Raw genomic sequence first — 22,505 nt, forward strand, 5'->3', positions numbered from 1 at the left:
CTCACATTTACAGTTTATGATTCAAATTTTTGTGTAGTTTTATATCATGTTTTCTAGTACTCAGAACACTTTGCAATTAATGTTTAGAAAAAGGTGTTTAGACAAAAACAGGAATTTATTTACTTACAGCTGTAATACATAAACATAAAAAAAATACTAAACACAGTATGTTTTTAAAGCTAAAGGTAGCAAAAGGCTAGCTAAAAATATGTCTTTTATGAGACTGAAAGCTGGCGGAGGAAAAGATTTCACAAAGATCATATAAGAATGGGCCAACAATTATTTTACACCCTTATAATATTTAACAGGAAGTAACCCAAACCAGCAGTTCAAAAAAGAGCAAAATCATTTATTTCATAAATGTGGCATAAAGATTAAATTTATGAACCTTTTGAGTGCATGTATAAGGCTCTTTCTTTTTTTACACATCAGTGAGAGGTTGAAAGGACTTTTCTTTAAATCACAATCACAGTTTGTACTGCTGCACCAGTCTGATTATCTGATTACTCATAGGAGAGTGGATGACAATAGAACTTTTTTTTTTTTTTAATGAATAAAGGTACTCATTGCAAAGTATGGAGTCAAACATAAAATAAGTTTATCTTGAACTACATCAAATGGTGCAGTTTAAAAGAGTTTACTCCAGTAGTTTTCCAGATATATCTATATGCATATCTGAAATGCGTATATGCACTCAATGTAAACAAAGCACTCGGCTGAATCTGTCAAAAACCACATACCTGTTTGAACAATTTGATTTAAAGATTAGAAAGATTATAGGCTATTTTAGTTACCAGGATCACTAGATGGTGTCTTGTCTTTATAAACTAATTTTCATGCAAATCTCAACTGGGGCAAAAATCAATATTTTTACTTATTTTGCACTGCAGCATGTGCTCTTTCTGACTCGTTTTGCCATCATGGGTCACACTTATAACTCAAATCATAATTTACCTCCAGTCTGGGACTTGTTTATAATTAATACAAGTCCTATTCAGTCTATTTCAGTATGGACTGCTTTAGGAAACCTATTGGCAAACTTTACTCAACAGCGTACGTACTGACACAAATTGTCTGACTTCCCATATGGCTCTTTTACAGATGTCACCATTGTTGACCTATTTTAAGTCATATCATATTCAATGAGTACTTTTAACATTTAAAATTAGATTAATTGCTCCAGATGATAAATTCCTTGAAGCACCATGGCGTATGGATAAATCAGGCTCTCATATTGGTATAAATAACAAATAAAACCACATTCAGTCAGTACAGAAGAGCATTATCTCTCCTACTGCAAAACAGTAACTATGTAATCAGGCTGGTGTAATTTCTTGAATCTGTGTCGAATTGTAAATGCCTAAATTAATTGTATTTTGTTTTATTTCTGCTATGGCTTGCTGACTGTCGAATAAATAGGTTCATCTGTAGATCTGGATGATGGATCCGTAAACGATGTTGAACTCGGGCTGCCTTTTATAACTGAATATTGGCAGGAAGCAGAGCTGGGTCTCAGGACCAGACCTTCTCCATCAGGTTCATCAGCTGAGCTGTGTTGAAAGTTGATTGTAGAATAATGCAGTGAGTCTGGGGTGTTTGTAGGAAAGTCAGCAAGGGCATAAATTGCGGTTGTTGTTGATGTCGGGAGGACATCTGGTATCTCTTCATACAAATACTCCTGATGGGAAGGAATGAAAAAATACACTACATTTAGGACAATCGTATTCTAAACGCCACCAGTTATATTCTTTGAAATAACTGTGTCGAGTATGACTCAAAATGCAGATAACACCGAGGAGCTCTAAAATTAGACTAATTTAGTTTTCAAAGAGACAAAACAAAGGGCTGACATGGCAGCAAAGACTAAGTAACAAAAACCTAACAAATAATGGCAAACCAGGAACACAAGGAGGAAGACACATGGAAACTAGACTGACCATGACCGTATCAATCAATGACCCAGTCAGTATGAGATGACCAGGTTTTAAAGGCAGAGGGTGATTGGTAAGTGCACGCAGGTGAACTGATTAGTAGCAAGGAACAGGTGTGGGTGGTTGAGGCAGACTGACATGGAAGCTACTGAGGGAGAATGAGCAATGGCACAAGGAACAGAGGGCACAGGAAGCGGACTACACAGCAGGGAAAGGACACAACACGTAAATCACAAGACTCAAAATAAAGCTATAGAAACACACGAGAAAATAAAAATCTAATATAAAACTAAACACAGGATAAATCAGGAAAAGGCAGAAATACAGAAACAATAAACCTGACTTAAAATAACTCAACTACCCAAATCCTGACAGATGAGATTTTGTGAGATGTGTTGCTTTTATAGTACGTTTTGAGGCTGACTCTCAGCTACTATCACTCCAAATTTAACCCAGTGTCTCTAAAAAGTTATGGTCATGCCTTAAGTTTTAGTCACATTTGTGTTGGTCAATTAGTTGTGGCTGCTATCTTTTAATTTGGTTGACTCTACCAAGCTGTAGATTTACATCCAGTGATTACTTTCTGAGTTTCAATATAAACCATTCAGTAGTTCATGAGATATTTAGCTAACAGACTATCATAGTTAATGGCAAAATTTTAAAACTTACAATCTGTCAGTGCTTGAAGTATGTGTTGAGGTTAACTCTCAGCTACTATCACACCAAATTTAAGCTTAATATCTCTAAAACTGGCTGATTTGTAGCCCAAAAAAGGGCTGTCTGTATTCATTTTTTATAGAAAAAAAAAATACACCAACGTCTTTCGGCTGCTGTTCCACTGCCCTGTTTCCTGCGTTTTTTGAATGTGAATATCCTGTGAGAAACAAGAAGAAAAAAATCAGTTAGAAAGGCATAAAATGTGTTTTATTTTCTCTTTTGTTCAAATTTAGATATTTCTCATAATTTTTCACAGTTGCAGTTTATGAATACTTTTTTCTCTTCAAACTTTTTATCAAATATTAGCAAAAATCTTAACCTTCAGACTTGAAAACTTGATAATGTTTTTTCTTCTTTACGTCTTTTATGAAACTCATTTTCTAATGCAGTTCTTTTAAATCTAATCGGCACAATAAAAGTATTAAAATATGGTCTTGCTTGTGGCTGTTGAGTGTATAAGAATGTTTTAATGTTGCACAAAACAAATGAATGAATCTTTACGTTTGTAGACAGCGATTATTGCTATCACCATGATCACCAGCGCAAGCAGCATCAGCAGGAATCCACGAACAATTACAGGTTGTTTGTCCTCCGCCGGATCTGCAAAACAGGATTGTTTCAGTCATCAGTGAGTCTACTACTTTATTACTCTGTGGAGCAAGAAGTTGATGTAAAACCTCTCACCATTATTCTGAGCAGAAACAGTAGTCATTTGGGCTGAAGAAAGAGATGGAGTGAACTGTGCAGGCGGTGCTGAAATAAATCAAATGTGAAGAATAAATATATCTGCAGAGACAAATGGAGTTTATTACAGCATTCAACGGGAGAGAGATGGTGTACGGACAGGTCGCTAATCCCTCAAAAAACAAGACAGATGAAAAGTCAGTTTTGGCACACATTTGGGATTTCTTTTCATTATTATCTAAGGACAGCAATAAATTGGCAAAATTTGTCAAGGAGAATATTTAAATTATTCCCTCAGACTTATTTTAAAAGTTTTGATATTATTTATGAAGAAACTGATTCTCTCTTGTTGAGAAACAGGATTTTCTGAAAAACAAAAAAACTGACCGCTGAGAGCTAAAAAACTGCTGAAATCTGCTGAAAAAGCTGAAACTGAGTTGTTAAAGATAAAAGAAGCAGGACTAGATATAAAAAAAACAAAAGTAGTATATACTAGTTAAAAGCAAAAAGTAGCAAAATGCTGGTTAAAAGTAGCAAAAGACCAGCTAAAAGTTAAAGCAGCAAAAGTGTAGCTAGAATCAGGTAACAGAAGACTAACAAAAAGCAAAAAGCATGACTTTGAAGCACATCTACTTCTGCACCAACAGTTTGAAGAGGTTCGCTACTTCTGTTTTACTAAGAATGTCTCAACTAATACAAGGAAAGTAATATTAAACTGTTATCTTAGCTTTGAACAAGACTTACTGCATATGTCTCTGCATGGTTTCCATCCTTTAATGACACTTTCAGAGTCTGAACCAGAATCAGATTACATCCATGAAGTAAAACAGCAGGACTCACCAACATTCAAGGTCAACTTATGGAAGAAATCTTTGCTGTGTTGCTTGTCGTTGTTTTCTGCGCCACACCAGTACGTCCCAGAGTCAGTTGTTCTTACATTTTTTAGGGTTATGGTGATATTTTGCTTTGATTTGTTGTTTTTTAATTATAAACCTTGAGTCTACATTTTTCTCTGCAGTGTTTACAAGTACCTGACATTTAGCTGGATCATCTCCCTTACAGATGAATATTTTACTTTTTTTGTCAGCTTGCTTGTATTTACAAAAGTATGTGAAGTTCTGTCCAGTGGTTGCTGGTCTTGTGAAGGTAGAAATATCTGTAGCAAACAATCATTATAATTTTAGTTATACCTTAACTTAGTGATGAAATTCCAAAAGACTAAAGATGGTAATTACTCACTTTTGACATGTAGTTGTATTCGTGTGAGTCCAGCTTGGTAACTTCCATGCTTTTTTTTTTAATCCACACCAGTAAGTACCAGCATCCTCTGAGGAAACATTACTGATGGACAAATTAAAGCCACAGACGGTGTCTATGAGAGTAAATTTCCCATTTGACTTTGGAGAGGAGTTTGTTGAGATTTTATTTAAGTTTAAAGTGATTGTTTTGCATGTGAAGCTATTTTTGAACTGGCAATGATCTAGGTAACTACAAGAGATGGTGGTTTCAGCTGTTCCGTAAGCAGTTTGATTAACTGTTGTCTTGCAGCCTCTTTTGTCTGTAAATTAAACAGGAAAAGAAAGCACATTTAATGTAATGCTGTGGAAACATCATGGACTTTTGTTCAAGGATTAAAGGTCAAGCATTCCTTGTAGGAATGCATATCACCCGCCACCTTTCATGTGAGAGTTTCAGACTAAGATCATCTTGTGTTAAATGATGGCGACTGTTTTTGTCAAACACTAAAAATAGCATAATATGTGATCTCACACACAAACATGAGGTCTTGGATGATGTGTTAGTTAGTTAGTTAGTGTCAGTGTTGGGGATTAGTCTCAGCTACTACCATACCAAATTTTAGCCCAACATCTGAAAAAATGAGTGAGTTATAGCCATTTCTGTGTTGGCCAAGGTTAATTAGCTGCAGACGCCATCTTAAATTGACTTAACTTCTAAAGTTACAACACAAAAGAAAAATTAACAAGAAAAACAAAGAATAAAAAATAAATAAAATTTCAGTTATTATTGCATATACTATCTCCTAACTCTTAAAAAAGGCAGTTATTGGTCTTGAATAAAATCTAAGAAAAATCAAAGACACTTACCATTTACATTTTCATTGGCACTTGTCTTCCACTGATTAGATTTACAGTGGTATGTTCTGTTGTCTTTGCGTTTGTCTTTCACAATCAACCTGAAATAAGCATTTTCTATGGTGCGTTGCAGGAAAAATACGTCACTTTTCCTCCACTCCTCTGTCTTACTATTTTGTTCAGGGAATGTTGCAGGAAAAATAACATCTGTAGGTTCAGGGATTTCATTGGTATTTGGATCATCTCCAGTGTTTTCCTGCGGCTCTTCAGGGGCTTCAGATCCTGCAAATCAGACAAAAGACAAAATTCCAACAATGTCAGTCAAGGAGACAATTCCACACTCAATCAAATCAATGATACACATAGATTTTTGGAAACAAATGGAAGAAATGTTAAAAATGATGGATGTTTTGGTTCATCCATTTTCTTTATCTGCTTCTCCTTTCCGTCTCGTGGGGACGCTGGTGTCCATCTCCAGCGCTCATTGTGCCAGAGACATGGGACACCCTGGACAGGTCCATCACAGAGACAAAGAGACAAACAACCATTCATGCTCTCACTCACATTTAGGGACAATTTTAGATTACCCAACTAACCTAACATGCATTTCTTTGGTCTGTGTGAGTAAACCCGAGTAAACCCACTTGTGCACAGGGTGAACATGCAAACTCAACATGAAGAGCTAAAATCGCACAAAGGATGTAGAATGAGCTGATATCAATAGTGTGAATGCTAAATCAGCTTTCGCACAAGTACCAGTAAATAAAAAAACCCTTTAATGTTTGTACAGATTTATGCTCTGATTTATTTTGGTTGTTTTGCTTCTAAATCTAAAGTTGAACCAAAAAAGGCCCCTTTGTGTTATCATATGTTTCATTATGCCGCTTCTCCCACACGAAAACCTCAGAGTCAAACTCAAGCTGCCACAATAAATTTCACAGCTTCACAGGCTGAAAATCGTTCCACCAAATAAACCATTCCTCCACTTTATTGGTCTCTTAAGTTCATGAAGAATAAATATTTCTGTTCACCTCTGAGGTCTGCTGCAGTTTGTTTTCTCCTTTGGTTCACTATCAGACTCATTTCTGTGGTGAGTTACTGACAGATAAACAATAATGTAGGTAAAATGTCTTGTTATTATGATTAAAACAAAAACAAACTAAACAGCATAAATATTAAATGTTTATTAAATAGATGCAGCACTGTCTTCATTGGCTTTTCACTAAGGAGATCATTTTAAAAAGTGAAATAAACTGTGTACAAATGTGAACATAAAACCTATAACAACTTAAAATCTTAAAAAGACCCTAACACCACTCATCTTAAACGTAAAATCAATTATAAGTTGTTTAAAACTTATTGAACACAGACTGAAGGTTGTGTCAGATACAAAAACATAGAAAATATTGTAATGATCTTGCATGCAGAAAGATGAGCCAGAGATGACCATGCACTCTCACAACTTTTATTGTGCAACAGCACAAAAGCACAAAACACGAGCTGCTGTCACAACCACAATTTGACCTGAAAGCCACAGGAGGGTTAAAAACAGCCCTGACTACCTCTGGTGCATACTTGTTCTCCCCCACCTTTGCGTGCCTTCTTCCCCTCTTACACCCACCTGTCACGCACACCTAACTCCCCCACTCCCCTTGAAACGTGGAACATCAACCCCTTAAAGGCACAGATATTACAATACTTTCATTAAGTGAATTAAAAACAATATTTTTGGATCTATTTAGTTTGTGATCTGGGGCCTCATGTCAAAAAGTGCACAGCTTTCATACTGAAACAAAATTATTCAGATTTATCAAATCGTTAGCTGGCATGTTTCTGAGCACCTTTCCTTTATACATCCTGACGAACGTGGAACTGAGCGTACATGAGGCACATTAAGTCATATTTCAGTGTGTTTAGATGAGTTTCAGTACTTTGTAGTTTGATACTGTCGACTGAAAAGGTTTGTTCTCATGGCAGGTGAGAATATGCGAGGCATTCATGCAACGTTCGTTTTAATATGCATCTTTTTTGTGTGTACTCACCATTGATGCACAAGGCCCCTGTTACTGTAATGAAGTGTTTTTGTTTAAAAATGCACAAAAAAACAAACAAACAAACAAAAACAACCCTGTAGGAGCTAAAACTACAGTACATAACGTTCTAAAATCAGTTAGAAGAGACAAAAATCCAACAGTTATTTCATGTATAATCAGTTATTAGCTCTTTATTTACCTGCCATCAGTGAGAGGATGAGCAGAATGATGTTCTTCATTTTGCTGATCTTGTGATGATTTTGAAATGGAAATTTTCACATCACTTGGTTAGGTCTTGTTATTAGTGTTTCCTGGATTTGAAGATATTTACCCACCCCCGTCTTCCTGCCTTTGGTTTTGCTCAGACTCAGATGTCTTGAATTGTAGAAGTTTTAAGATGTCCTTAAACTGTCTCAACAGCTCCAGTTAATTTGCCTGCTTGAATTTTATTTTGTCCACATAAAAGTTTAATTATTTAGAATACAAATTAATGATACTTTAAAGGTGTTAGATGTGTAAAGTAAAGTAAAGGTAAGTACTGAAGAGAAACAGAGGAAAACTCATTGCTCAACTGCCTTTATTGGCTGTTTTCCAGGCCTGCCATATTGTGAACAGTTTACTAATAGCTGCTGCATGCTTACACGTCAATGTTTTATTATACCCACAGAATCAATTGTTTGAACCAGTTAAAGCCAGTTTTTTGGCGACACATAGTACAGTTACTGATATCTCGATTAGGTGGTGCTCTGGCTCTCTGTGACAGATGGAGCCTAGGATCTATATGAGTTATTGATTCCTTCTGGTTCAGACTTCATTCTTAAGATATTGTAGACAGAAGTCAGAATTCTCTGCCTTATTAAAATAAATAGTTAAACTCAAGCTATTTTGTAGCGTAACCCTTAAAGGGTAATATTTCTGAGTTCTCCCTGCCCTGGGGTAAAAGGACCAGAATTGAGCTGAGGGTGGTGTGTGGGCAAAAATGGTGTGGAAAAAAAAAAAGTTCTGACGTCCATGTTTCTGCCAAAAGGTTTAGATGATTGTGACTGATAGACTCTTTTAGCCTTTTTAGTTTTTGGACTTGAAGAATATGTTCTGTTGTGAGGCAGCTGCATTCTCAATGATTTGCAAGAAAGTTTGAGAAATAATTATTTGTCTACTGAATTCACTGCAGGATTGGTCAAATCTGTGTTCTGATGACAGTCATAATTAGCAGCGTCTAAAATAATGGGTCAAACCATGCTAAATACTTATATTTTATAAAACTTGCTTGCAAAATTTTTGTTTTGAATACGTTAGAAATACATTTTTGTAATTAAAGGCCTAGCATTCCTTGAAGGAATGCATGTTACCCACTGACTTTCATGTCAGAATTTTAAACTAAGATCCTCTTATGCTGAGAAATGAGTTTTGGCTTTCTTGGTTAAACCTTGAAAACAACATTATATGCCATCTCATGTGATATCTTGCGTGATCTGTTAGCACTTGGAATATTTGTTTTGATGCTGTTTCTCATATTTCCTGGTTACAACATGTTTTTGGTGGTTTTATTTAATTTCCGCCCCGGCCAAGAGCTCGTGGATCTGTGCTCACTGCTGCCATATCTGTATGTTAAAAAGAGATATTCATCTCCAAACCTCAGTGTTCTCGTGTTTACTCATTTTAAGGAAATGTCAGGCTGATGATTATATTTTACACTAAAACATGTGCATGTGTTTCTTGAACCTCCTGCTGGGTTCAGATGAATATGCTATATTGTTCCTAACTTCTGTGCACTTGTTGCAGTCTGAACAGCTGAGTTTTACCCCTTAAAGGACTAGTTCAGACCTTTTGTATTGTTGTATCAACAACAGTATAAGTTCATAGGTTTATAAGTTTTGCTGGAACAGTTGTAAAGATGGCTGTATTTTCTAACAGCCTCGGCCAGCTGCTGTTCAGCAGAGCAGTAAATTCAAAGTGTTTCCATTAAAGCTCACTTTTTCACATAAACACGCCCACAACAACTTCTGACCAATCCCACAATACTTGTTGCAAAGTCCTGTGAGAAAATGTTTGGCCAGGGCCTTGTGTTGAGATGCATGAATAATGCTGCTACGTGAACAAAATGACGCAATTTTCATCAGACAACTACATGAATGACAAACGGTTTTGTGACTTCTCATGGAGGATGCAAAGGCCTTAACAGTTTGTCGAAGCAGGACTAAAACCAAAGGGCATTACAAAATAGAGATACTATGCGCTTCTAGACCAAATAGTTTGAAGGTCTCTCTGAGAAGAACAAATACACTCAAGATATTTTTCTGTCATCAAATTTGCATTGCATTCAAGAATCAGAGAAAAAAGAAAGCCCAACAAATTTATTACAAACATTAACATGAACCTGGCTATGATGAGGTCAAAAGTTTCAGGCTTTAGGTAAGATTGGACCCAAAGATGCAGACCACACGAGGAACTGTGTGAGCAAATAAAACTTTAATGAATGAATGAATAAATGAAACAAAAAGGCTGACATGGCAGCAAATATACAAAGTAACTAGGAGCACAGAGAAAACCAGACAGAGTAATACCACAATGATTGGGAGCTGACTGAGTGCAAGGCCAGAATATAAATGGAAGAGGAAGAAATGAGGTGAGTGAAGAAAGCTGGCTTAATGATAACAGAGAACAGGTGTAGGTGGGCGAGGCAGGACTAAGGAGCAGAATCGGACTTAGGAAAAGTACTGAGAATGGCAGGAAACACAAGGAGGCACTGCAAAACAAACTGAACACAAAAAAGACAAAAAAATACCACAAGAATTAAACATAACAAAATAAACCCCCCAAAAATAAACACTGACAAAACACAGATCTTGATAAAAAGAACAAACAAAAATTAAAACAGTTTTCCCATCATCTTCCCCCTGAATAATAAAATATTCAAAATCAACATGTTTCTTCTAATTTAGATTTTCAACAACTTCATCCTTCACAATCAAAGAGCTCACCCAAATCCTCAGAAGCATCCTGTACACACACATCAGCAGCAGCAGGTGCTCTTGAGACAGCAGTGTTTAATTACATTTATTTGTCAGTACTGTTTCAGTGATTTTCTGTCAGTCCACAAATATTTTAAACATCCCACAAGCACAGAGACTCCTCCTTTGACAGCCAGGAAGTGACTGCTGATATCATCACAGTATCAGAACCTACACCTTCCACAGGAAATGTCAAAATAACACATTCAAAAAAAATAAAATAAAACATGCAACAGAAAATGATCTAATCTAATCAGCACAGATGAATGACCCCTCTACCATTTTAAAACCATTAATTGATTATCGTATTAACAGATTTTTTCAACATCTAATTAACTTTATGGAACTTCTGAACTGTAAATTCCTGACAGAGTTCAGTTTTTCATTTCATTTCTGCTGTGGCTTCCTGACTGTTGAATAAAGAGGTTCGTCTGTAGATCTGGATGGTGGATCCGTAAATGATGCTGAACTCTGGTTGCTCTTTAAAACTGAATATTGGCAGGAAGTAGAGCTGGGTCTCAGGACCAAAACTTCTCCGTCAGATTTGTCAGATGAACTTTTTGGTAAAACGATAGTAGAGTAATGCAGCGAGTCAGGAGTGTTTGTAGGAAAGTTAGCAGTGGCATAAATTGTTGTTGTTGATGTCGGGAGGATATCTGGTATCTCTTCATAAACATATTCCTTTCAAGGAAAACATAAATAGACATTTTAAATAATTTATAGCAAACACTTGAAATCTTTGCAGGTAATTGTTTTTTTGTTGTTTACTCGCAAGACAACAAGGTAAACACTAACCTCTTTGGGCTGTCGTGCTTCTGCTCTGGTTTCTGTGCTTTTTAAACCTAAACATTCTGTCAGAAATAACAAAAACAAATTTAGGAAATGTAGAAAGGTGTAATTATGATATTTTTTTCTCTTTTTATCAAAGGAAGGCACGATGACTACATTCACATGTACTACCAACCACGTAAGTACTTAAGTATTCTGTTTTGGGTGTAGACACTAAGGCTGTTCAGATTTGTTATTATGAATCTGTTTCAGGTGGTTTAGCTGCATGCGGTCAGCTCTGACGCCTCTGCTCACATTTGGTGGTAAATTGTGAACCCAGAAACATTTTGTCATGCGATGTCTCCCCCTTACGCAGAAACACACACAGCCACACTGTGAGCAACAAACAGGATATCAGCAGACCTGCTGTTGTTTCTGTAAAACTAATACATTCAGACACCTGAACAATATTAGTATTCTGACATTATCACAGTTCGGTCATTTGACTCACAAAGAAAAACAAACTAAACAAAACAGAAGGAACACAAGAACCAGCCTGCAGCTGAGTGGAGTTCTTAATTTAATTATTTTTGTGTGGGGTCACTACAGTTCACTAGGAAGTCCTACAGCTTATCTTACGACAGATTGTGTTCAGACGACCAAAGATATGCAAATAAAGTCTGTGCAGGCCGCCTTCAAGAGTTGTCTGAATAAATACGTTTTCAGTGTGCACTGAGGCTCTTCAGACGTGTCTTTAGTGGTGTCCGAATGCAGTCTGATTGCTAAGAACCGTTTTTATTGACAGGTCTGAACAACCTATGACAATGTTTAGCTCATTGTCTAAATAAGTAATAATAATGTAAATTCTTACTTTTGTAGATGATGATCAAAGCTATCAGCAGCAGCAGAAGGATCAGTACTACAGCACTAATGATCACAGGTTTTATAACCTCTCCACCTGAAAAAAGACAAACAACAAACCCACACAGCATTAAAACTCTGCAGCGCTGCTTCAAAAAATGATCATCACCATGTGCTGAAAGTTAAAGAAGCAATACACAAACGAATAGTAAAAATAGTCAGAAATACTCCGAACTGCCTTCAAAGTAACAACGATTTCAGGATATAAGGAGTACTTTCTTACTGGTTGCTGGAGGAGCAGGAGATGTGGTTGGGAGTACTTTCTTACTGGTTGCTGGAAGAACAGGAGACGTGGTTGTTACTAAAAGGAAATAAATAACCTTTAGCTTGTATAACAAACATTTATACATCAAACATTGAAAATATTGTTTGTTGTAGAAATCTTACAACACACATAAGCTTGTTTTTCGCCTTCAAGAATGTCTTAGTTCCTGGCAATGTGTTGTATTTATGATCCACATTTATTTTCTTAGTGTGCATAATATTAGTTGGCGTATTTGTTTGCAGTTTGACTTCTTTTGAGGATAACCTGCATGACATAAAACTGCTAAGCAAGTAGTATTAACAAAGAGCAGATATACTCAAAGTGCCTATATGACCAAATGTTGGGTGTAAATTAATTTGGACAGATTATGGAGACGTTTCTTCATGCCTTTTTTCCCTCTACATGCCTGTTAGTTGTAGCTGTGTTATGATTATGCAGGACAAATTTACTTTAATTTTAATCAAATTCAGTGCGACTAATTTCCAACTTGCAGTGAAACAAAAAGTATGTTTGTGTGAGACAATTTGGGAGATGATTTCTTTAAAATATTTTGTTTATGCTTTATCAATCTTTGAGTCTAAAACCAAATATTTGTGCAATAATAGTAATACAGTGTGCTGCACAGTTAAATGCAGCTGCAGCTGCTGCTGCTGATCTTTCTGACACAATCTTTTGTTTCAGTTAATTTGCTTACAGCTTTATTTCCTCTTTGTAGAGGCAGGTTTCTCAGTACTCTGTTCAAATCCTGACAGATTAAAGTGGATTGTTTTCATTTATTAAAAAAACAACCACATCCCAACATTGTTGGATTAAAAATATTCTACCAAAGATGTGATTCTCGCAACTCTTTTAGTGACATAAGACATGCAGGAAATGAAACCTGCAATAGTGCATTTAAATATACAGATGTGATTAAATATATATGTATTTTACTTGTTGAGGTTTGGTTTGTGTTCATAGTTAAGAATCTGTGCTTAATATGAGAATACTGTGCAAACAAAAAATAATAATTCTAAAAAAATAATAATTCTAAAAAAAACTTTACAGAGGCACATTGCAGCTTCCTGTCTCATTGTCAACTATTTTACCACTTCCTCTTATTTTCTTCCGTCATGTTGTTGAAACACCTGCTTCATTAAAGAGCTTGAAGGGCTTCATTTCTCCCACTTCTAACAGCCATGACAACGGACACTATTTTTGTTTCTAAAACTCCAAAAGTAACAATAAACTTCACTCCTATCATTTATCTAGACTTAATAAATCTGTCTCTGCTTGTTTTCCATCTTGTTCAGGATGAATTAGGGTCAGAATAAAACAGCAGAACTCACCAACGGTCAAAGACATTCTGTGGGTGAATATTTTGCTGCGTTGCTTGTCGGTTTTTTCTGCTCCACACCAGTACGTCCCAGAGTCAGATGCTGTTACTTTACTCACTGTTATGGTGATATTTTTCTTTGTTTTGTTGTCCTTCATTAAAAATCTTGAGTTTATAATTGTGTTTGTTGTGTTTGCCAGAGGCTGACATTTGGTTTCATCTTCTCCCTTACAGATGAATTTTGTAAGGTTTTCTACATTCTCTTCGTATTTACAAAAAAAAGTCAAGTTCTGCCCAGTGGTTGTTGATTTTCTGAAGGTAGTAAGTTCTGTAGAAACAAGTAATGAAATTGTAAATACGTCATAAGAAGAATTTAGATCTTAAAAACTAAAGATGTGAATTTCACACCTTTAACTTTGAGTTTTATTCTTTTGAGTCCAGCTCGGTAACTTCCATGATTGTTTTTCACTGCACACCAGTAACCACCATCATGTAATGAGGAAACTTCTCTGATGGACACATTGAAGCCAGTACTGGTGTTTTTAAGGGTAAATTTCCCATTTGACGCTTGAGAGGATGGTGTGGATATTTCCTCACAGGTGAGGTTGTTTTCTTTGCAGATGAACTTGGTCATTGATGAGTATCGCTCTTCATAATCACATTCGATGGTGGTTTCACCTGTTTTGTGAACAACTTGATAAACTGGTGCCTGACAATCTTTTTTCTCTGTAAATTAAACAGAAAAAACGTACTTTTAACACTAATGCAAACACACAACCTTCCATTATTTGTTAGTTTTTTTCCCCTTGTGTTAATTCTTCTATCCACATGAGTTAGTAATGTAATATGACATTAGTGGAGAAGTGGGGCAGTGTTTTTAGAAAAAAAAATTATTATCACAAAAGCAGAGCGATAATGTTTTTGCCCATGTCTGTGCGTGATTGTGTAGGACTGTCTAAATCATTAGCAAAATATCCCATTAATTACTCATGAACCTCTCTTAAAGTAATCATTGAATGAACAACTGGTTAATTGTTGGAGTCAACCTAATTCAAGATGGTTGCCACAATTAATCGACCTTAGCTTACATAAAAATAGCTATAATTTACAGATACTAAGCTAAAATTTGGCATGGTAGTAGCAGACAGTCATTCATAACACATACTCCAACTGTTACTCAAAATAGTGCAATATCTCACAAGATCACGCATAATGTTATTTTTAAGGTTTAACCAAAACAGCTATAACTCTGTTATTTTATATAATTTGTGTACTAAATTCTATTTTTTAATTATTGTTGGACTGTTGTTGTTTACATCTACTTTATGAAATCAAATAAATTCACCTAGCATCCTTTATAGGAATGCATATCGCCCACTGCCTTTCATGCCAGAGTTTTAGATTATCTTATGATGAAACTCAGTGCATACATCATTATGTCTTCCTTATTCTTTACAAGAACTGTGACAGTGATTCTGTACAAATATATTAAAAATTAAGAGCCACTTACCAACAACTTTCAGATTTACAGATTTGTTTCGTGTTGGTGTTTGTAATCCACATTGGTATTTTCCACTGTCCTTGTGTTTTAGGTCCCTTACTTTCAGCTGGAAATTTTCATTTATTGTATCATGATACAGAGAAAATCTGTCTTTTTCATTTAGATTTGTGCCATTAACTTTAGCATTTTTAGTTTTGCAACATTTCCAGGTAAATTCAACCCATCCTCCCAGGCATCCTTTCACTTCTATCGAGGCACCAAAACCTGCAGATCAGACAAAAATAAAGTTCAGTAAATGTCAGACAATCCTAGAACCAGTGAAACTGTTACTACAATACATACTGATTGGAAAAATAATAAATAAATAAAAGAAACAATAAACCCAATACAAAAGAAGCTGTTAAAGTGAACACAAGATAACCAGAAAGAAAACGGAAACACGAAAAAACAATAACCCTGAATACAAAAAGAACTCAAAGAAAAAAAAAAACAATCCTGACAATTGGTACTTGTTCTTAATTTTATTAACATCATTAAAAAGTCACTGCTTTGTCTGCAAGCTCAGACTCCAGCTGCTGGTTATCTCCGATAAAGACACAATAAAAGTTCTCCTCTTTGTTTCAAAAAAATAATCAGATTGTAAACCTACGTGTCAGTCACTCTCCAGCTAAACTCTTGGTTAAACATCAGGCATTAATTCTGATCATAGTGCAAACACTTACAGCTGAATACTTCCCAATTTTGTCTGAAATGTAACACCGTGCATATAAATTTATTAATGACTTTTACCTTTTTGTCAAACTCGGCAGGAACAAGTTTAGCTTTAAAAAAATGTCAGTTTATTTTGCAGCTCTGGTCCTGAAACCTGATGACACTTCAAGAAGTTTAAATAATAAAAAAATGATTAAAACAAAATAGTGCAGAAAATACAGAAAGCCTGATTAGTTTTGTGATATTTAACTATTACTTATGATGTCATGTGTTCATCTAATTTTGTGCAACTCTTTATAAACCTATTTAAATTTATATTTTTTTTTTTCAGTACTGAAAGCAAGATAATATTTTAGCACAGTTGATTAGTTTCTGATTTATTGTGGAGTTACAGACTGTGAGAAACAGCAGCAACTAAAAGTGAATAAGATGTTCTGAAATCAGCTCATATTTTATTGGACAGAACTCGAGTTATCTTCAGTAAATAATGAACCAGTGGCTCTGGTATTACCTGTAATCAGTAAGAGGATCAGGAGAAGGATGCTCTTCATTTTGTTCGTCTTGTAAAATTGTCTGTGATTCTGTCTTAACTCTTGTTCAAGTCACTTCCTCTTTAGTGTTTCCTGACTGTATATTTTAGTTTTTAAGTTAACTACGCCCATCTTCTTCTTTCTGTTTCACTTGTGCTGAAATATTGTTTCTTGCTGGGGGGGATTAGGACCTCCTGAATGTGTCTCACCACCCGCCACATTTAACAGGGAAACATGAAGCTTTGATACGTCAAAAATAAAGAATAACGAACAAACATTATACTTACTACAGTTTAATGTTCTTTTGAGATGGTTAACATAGTGCTATTTGCATTTGCATTTCTTTCAGAAAATTTAAGTTCTTCAGGCCACACCCAAACAAAAAACAAAAAACAAAACCTTAAGGGTAGCTGGATTTTTTACTATAGCCTGCCAGTGAAGATGAAGGCAGAGCAATAATGTTTCTGCCCATATTTGTGTGTGTGTGACTAATAGGACTACAATGTTGAGATAAATTGCTGTAGAAGCATTTTGCATTGTTTTTGGAAGAGAACAGTTTTCCACTGACCTCCAAACACAGCTTACTGTGCTGTAAGCTACAGATCAAGCTGCCTCTAACAACTAATAACACAAATATTTTTTTCTAACAATCCTCTCCGTGTATCTTGGCCCATTGCACTGGAGGGGACGCACGCCTTCTTCTTCTTTTTTTTTTTAACCAAGCACTAATGGCTTTTGGCCAGTGTGTTTGGAGTCTGATAGCATACATCAACTGCTCCAAACGAAACATGGAACAATGCTTCCATGGTGCGATTACGCTTTCTGACTGTTTGCCATCAGCAGGACTGTTGGCTAATCTGAAAGGAAAACACAGATAAGACAGAAATTTCATACAGTTTGGGGTCTGCAGAGCAAAATCAAGAGCTTCAACACATGCAGAGCTGATTGGTGTTTACAGGACTCAGGCTGAGATTAGTTATTTACACCCTGCTGGTGAGAAGAATATTTTAAAGACTAAATCAGTAAAAACTTGGATTCTGTTAAAGTCACGAGGACTGGAGTGGGATTTCTTTTTTAAAGGTACTCGCTGCAAACTAGGAAATCAAACATAAAACAAGGTTATCCTGAACTGCATCAGAGGTGCAGTTTATAAGAGTTTACTCCAGTAGTTTTCCAGATATATTGATTCTGAAATGCGTGTATACATTCAATGTAAACAAAGCACTTTTATCTGTTTACTTTATTGAAGAAATCTGAGCATAAATATGTACTAATACTTTAAAATTGTTGGATTCTTTATGCCAATTGGATCTTCTGTGGATGTCACTTCAGCTGTTTCTGTAGCTTTTTTTACAAATTCTTAATTTAAGGACCCTTTAACCTTTGATACAAGAAAAATAAATGTCCTGATTTTATTTCTTACTTCATGAATTTCTTTTAACCAGTCTTCAGACATTGCAAAAAAGTGGTTTTCAACGCCAAACTCAACCAAACAACAAACAATAAGAAAAATTATCTACACCAGACACAAGGTGAAGTTTAAAACAAACTAAATCATCTCCTAAATCTCCTGGAAAACTAGTCTTGTCCATAGTCTCACTTCTCTTTAATCACCTAAAGAGATTACATTTTATTCTCTTTGGGGTTTTTATGTTTTTAAGAATATTTAACTTTATTTACATATTTTCCCCATACACAATCATTGAGATCTTTTCAATTCAGAGAAAAACATTGTTCTTTTTGACATCTGCTTCAGGAAGCTTATTCTGTTTTTGTCTTTTTATGTTCTTTAAAGCTTCTAGTTAATGTTTTGCATGTTTTAGCTTTTAGCTACTGATCATTTTAGCTTGTGTTATGATTCTTTGAGTATCTGTTCTCGTTGTCTATCGCTCTGCTAGTTTTAACAACTCAGTTTCAGCTTCTTCAACAAATTTCAACAAAGTAATTCAGCACTCACAAAGTATTCACATTGCACTTTCGTAGAAAATGCTTTTTTTTATTATAAAAACAAAAAGTTATGTGTTAAGTTTAGACCAGAGTTTGGTATGAAGCTCGTGCACCACATGTATTCCTGCGATGTGTCAGGGAGGTGAGTGGTGAAGTTTGATTGATGAGGGTTAATGTTAGCCTGGAGTTTGGGGAGCAGCAGTGTGTTTACTCAGGGATTTAAAAGCCTGTCAGAAAGTGACGGCTGCAGGTCGACCTCCGACAAACTCCGATCTGTAACTGTCAAACACACCAACTCCACATGCAGATCTACATCCAGTCAACTGATTGGTTCACAAAACATCCACAAATGAACCGAGGATCAGAACTAATGGATAATGTCATAAATTATTTATGGTCAAAAAAATCAAGCAGGTTGATCCTCATAAATGCTATGAACAGCGTCTTTAAAATCTGCTTTTTGTATAGTTTATTTAGAGTTTCCATAAATCTTCTCATAGCGGCTCTTATCAGGTTCTGAAAGACTTTCGTGATACAGTTAGAATGAAGCAGATAATATAGTATAAACACAAATATTCACTAATGGTGGGAAATCTTTCTACATTTACTTCTGAAATCTTTAAAAAGCCCTGTGATGTGAGCGTGCCCCCCTCTCTGACCACCAGCTCCCCCCGACGACCCTGAGCAGGATTAAATGGGTACAGGAAACAGACAGATGGATGGATGGATATTTAAAAAGCATAAACCTTTTAACTTTAAACTGCAGTGAATTTGTATTTTAAAGTGATTAGATTCTTTGACTCCCGTCTTGAAAGCCTCCTGTCTCCTTTTCTCTACATGTTTCTGTACTTTATTTAAGCTACAGAATTGTATTATCTCTACTAGAAACACAGAAAAAGTCTGACTTTATATACAACTTTAAGCTTTATCATGTAATATTTGGTCATTTCGGTAAAACATGAATGACAAGGAGAACATTAAACAACTTTTATTTACAGTTCCAAACATGGTCCCAGTTTTTGTCAATTTTTAAAAATGTATTTAAATGCTTTGCATTTAGTCCGAAACTGAGTAAGAACAGCACCTGTATTACTGACATGTAATACCTGAAATGACTCGGTGTTAAAGTAAAAATACTTCTTTTTGCCACCGAAAGATTTAGGTTTTTAATAATAAAACTATGTGACTTTAAACATGCTTCCTTGTATGACTTTGTTTTATTGTCTGCAACTATCCTGACTGTGCTAATGCAAAGAAATGTTAAGAAACTTTGATCAATACAGGATTGACTTTATGTCAAAAAAGATGCACATTGTTTTTGAATCCTCATGCTGCAGTCACATTGTGTTACTAGAGGGAATAGTGAAAAATGTAAAGTTTAAAAAATGCATTTTAAGACACTGCAAAAGGTATTAAAAACGTGTTTCCAAAATGAATATTATTTCTAATCACCCTTTTTGCCTAAATGCTGCCCCCCAGTGGCTACAGATAATTTCTGTAGATGAGTTCATTTTACATATTGTAACTTTAAAAATCTGTCTCTTTCTTTTCCTAATTCTGCTTAGCATCAAATTTTACTAGTTGAAATAAAGAGCGGAAGCTTCAGAAAGCTCAAACCTTCCGAATGTCATGACTCTTTCTGATAAATGGTTCTGCTCGGAGCCATAAAATCTGCAGCTGACACTTTCAGACACTCAGTCCTTTAAAACTCCACTTAGTCCATCTTTGAGAGGCTTTAAAGAGAATAATTAATTAATGCCTTTGATGTTTGTTTTTTAAGCCTTGTTCCCAGAGTCAAATATGACAAACTGACCATAAGCATTTTTGCGTCCTAAAAATATATCATAGATGTTTGACAAACACTAGAAACCGATTTAGATGGAAATTGCTCACATTTTCTGAAAAGCTCTAGAGTTCATCTGATGTAATGCAAGTCTGCTTCTGTGTCACAGCGAGTTGCACTGGTTCGTAATTTTGTTTAACTTTTTCTCATTTTGCTCATCCTCACAAGTCATTTAGACACAATTTAGACATTAATGTTCGGGACCTTCAATGCTGCTCTCCTGGTTTTATGCTCAGAAAATAAATTATACTTTTAAAATCTCTCATGAGCTCAAACTTCACCTGCAGGAGCAGCAGAGTTAGAGAGAAAACATTTAATTATTTTTTGTTTTAAAAAGATTAAAAAAAGATCAAACAAGAGAAATTGCATTTATTGTAAAAATGGTGTGAAAGCTAAACGCTGGATGGATTTGCTGAAATTTACTGAAAAGTACTTTAAGTGAGCTGTTGAAGCTAAAAGAAGCAGAACACTAAAGGAAAATCAACGTATTAGCAAAAAGCTAAAACCTAAAAGCAGCAAAAGGCTAGCTAAAAGAAGCAAAATCCTAGATGCAAGCTAAAAGTAGAAAAACCTAAAGTAGCAAAATGCTAGCTAAAAACTAAAAGAAATAAAAGGCTAGCTAAACATAGCAAAACACAAGCTAAAAGCTAAATGTAACAATCATTTCAATAAAAAAAAGTGTAAATAAAGGTAAATGTTGACTGACTGTAACAGTCTGCAGAAGTAGTTAGTTTGCAAAAATCTACAGAAAATTTATGAAAAAACAAAAAACAAACAGGAAATCAATATCATCCATACAATTATATTTCCATGGATTCAAAACAAAAATAAATCGACAGAATAACAATATGATACTCAAGAGTATTCTTTCTTTTAAAGAACACTCTTGGACAGAACTGTTTTCACAGCTTTCTTGCTGGAAATAAAATCTTCAGTGTATGAAAGCAGGTTTTCTATAAATGAGCTGCCAGAAGGAGGAGATGAAATCCCGTTCATCCCCTTCGGGAGGAATCCCCATCAGAGATGACAGATCTCATGTTTTTAAAATAAAAACACATTGAACAGATTAGAGAAACCTCAATATGGTCAGCATAAAGTTGTATCAACACAAAAAAAATTGCCAAATAAAACCTGGAGAAAACCTGCAGCATCTGGTCTGACCACAGCAGAGATGTTTTAATGGCATATGATGCAGCAGTGCCCACCAAATGCTGTAAAAAAAAAAAATCAAGAAAGCATGCTTGTATTTAAATTGAATTAGTTAGGGGTTGGCACAGTGAATCAGTGGTTACTATGGTCACCTCACAGCAAGAAGGTTCATGAAGGGTCTTTCTCTCTGTTTGGAGTTTGCATGTTCTGTAATCCTCTTTCCCGTGTGAATTTTCACCGGCTTCCCTTCAAGGTGCAGAGACAGGATTAGAGAGCTCATTTGTAAAACTACTGTAAAGTGGCCATGAGTGGATGGTGACACCTCCACCATTTTTACTCCTTTTCTTCTGATTTTCAGTATCCGTTTCGTAAGAGAAACAACTGCAGCAAAGAACAAACTTTATGTAAAAAATCAGAACTGCGTGTAGGCAAAATTAATTACACAAACAAAACTGTTCTGAAAGATATAAGTTTAAAAGTATTCATTCCAAACTAGGAAAACAAACACAAAAACTTATCCTGAACTATATAAAATGGTACAGTATGGAAACGTTTACCCAGTAATTTTCCAGATATATTGGTTCTGAAATGCGGGTATGCATTCAGTGTAAACAAAGCACTTCAATCTGCATACTTTATTCAACAAATTTAAGCTCAAATTTAAGCTTAAATTTAAGCTTAAATTTGTACCAATACATCAAAAATGTTGGACTTCTCTGTCCCAAACAGCTCTTCCATAGACATCACCATTGTTGACCTATTTTAAGTCACTTCAGCTGTTTCCGTAGGTAAAAAAACACACAAGATAGTTACAAATTTTTAATTTAAGGATACAATAATAAGGGGGAAAAAAATTGTACAGAGTTTAATTCTTGCTCCATTATTATTATTATTTTTTGGACCAGTCTTCAAGACATTGCAATGAGTGCCTTTAAAAAATAGAAATTTCTTTCCTAAAGGATCATCTTGTTGAAAAATTTAGCTCAACAGGCCCAAATTATCCATTAATCCTGTCACCCCCTCATTCATTCACTCAGTTTGTGTATGCAAAGGCCTCTCAGGTTGCATATCATATCATGTGTTTTT

The 22,505-nt window shown here is 35.4% G+C and overlaps 2 protein-coding genes across 3 annotated transcripts; both read right to left on the reverse strand.

The window, feature by feature from the left end:
- Positions 1-500: 500 nt before the first annotated feature.
- On the reverse strand, positions 501-7,782 carry LOC112451114. The gene is made up of 8 exons (XM_037975130.1): positions 7,658-7,782; positions 5,438-5,707; positions 4,572-4,890; positions 4,173-4,315; positions 3,333-3,401; positions 3,150-3,248; positions 2,750-2,805; positions 501-1,678 (listed from the first exon to the last, which is right to left on the reverse strand). Exons 1-8 carry the CDS (start codon positions 7,695-7,697, stop codon positions 1,391-1,393), a joined length of 1,284 nt encoding a protein of 427 aa, XP_037831058.1. The 5' UTR covers positions 7,698-7,782; the 3' UTR covers positions 501-1,390.
- Positions 7,783-9,912: 2,130 nt separating this feature from the next.
- Positions 9,913-16,560, reverse strand: LOC108244927 (CMRF35-like molecule 1). 2 transcript variants are annotated; one of them, XM_017431472.3, is made up of 8 exons: positions 16,462-16,560; positions 15,249-15,503; positions 14,147-14,464; positions 13,752-14,066; positions 12,382-12,432; positions 12,109-12,195; positions 11,265-11,320; positions 9,913-11,150 (listed from the first exon to the last, which is right to left on the reverse strand). In XM_017431472.3, the coding sequence occupies exons 1-8, from the start codon at positions 16,499-16,501 to the stop codon at positions 10,857-10,859; spliced, it is 1,416 nt and encodes a 471-aa protein (XP_017286961.1). In that variant the 5' UTR covers positions 16,502-16,560; the 3' UTR covers positions 9,913-10,856. The 2 variants fall into 2 exon arrangements, with proteins under 2 accessions (XP_017286961.1, XP_017286960.1); XM_017431471.3 differs by having other exon boundaries at positions 12,382-12,459.
- Between the last annotated feature and the right edge of the window lie 5,945 nt (positions 16,561-22,505).

Source organism: Kryptolebias marmoratus, linkage group LG4, assembly GCF_001649575.2.
Source record: "Kryptolebias marmoratus isolate JLee-2015 linkage group LG4, ASM164957v2, whole genome shotgun sequence".
NCBI classification, from domain to species: Eukaryota; Metazoa; Chordata; class Actinopteri; order Cyprinodontiformes; family Rivulidae; genus Kryptolebias; species Kryptolebias marmoratus.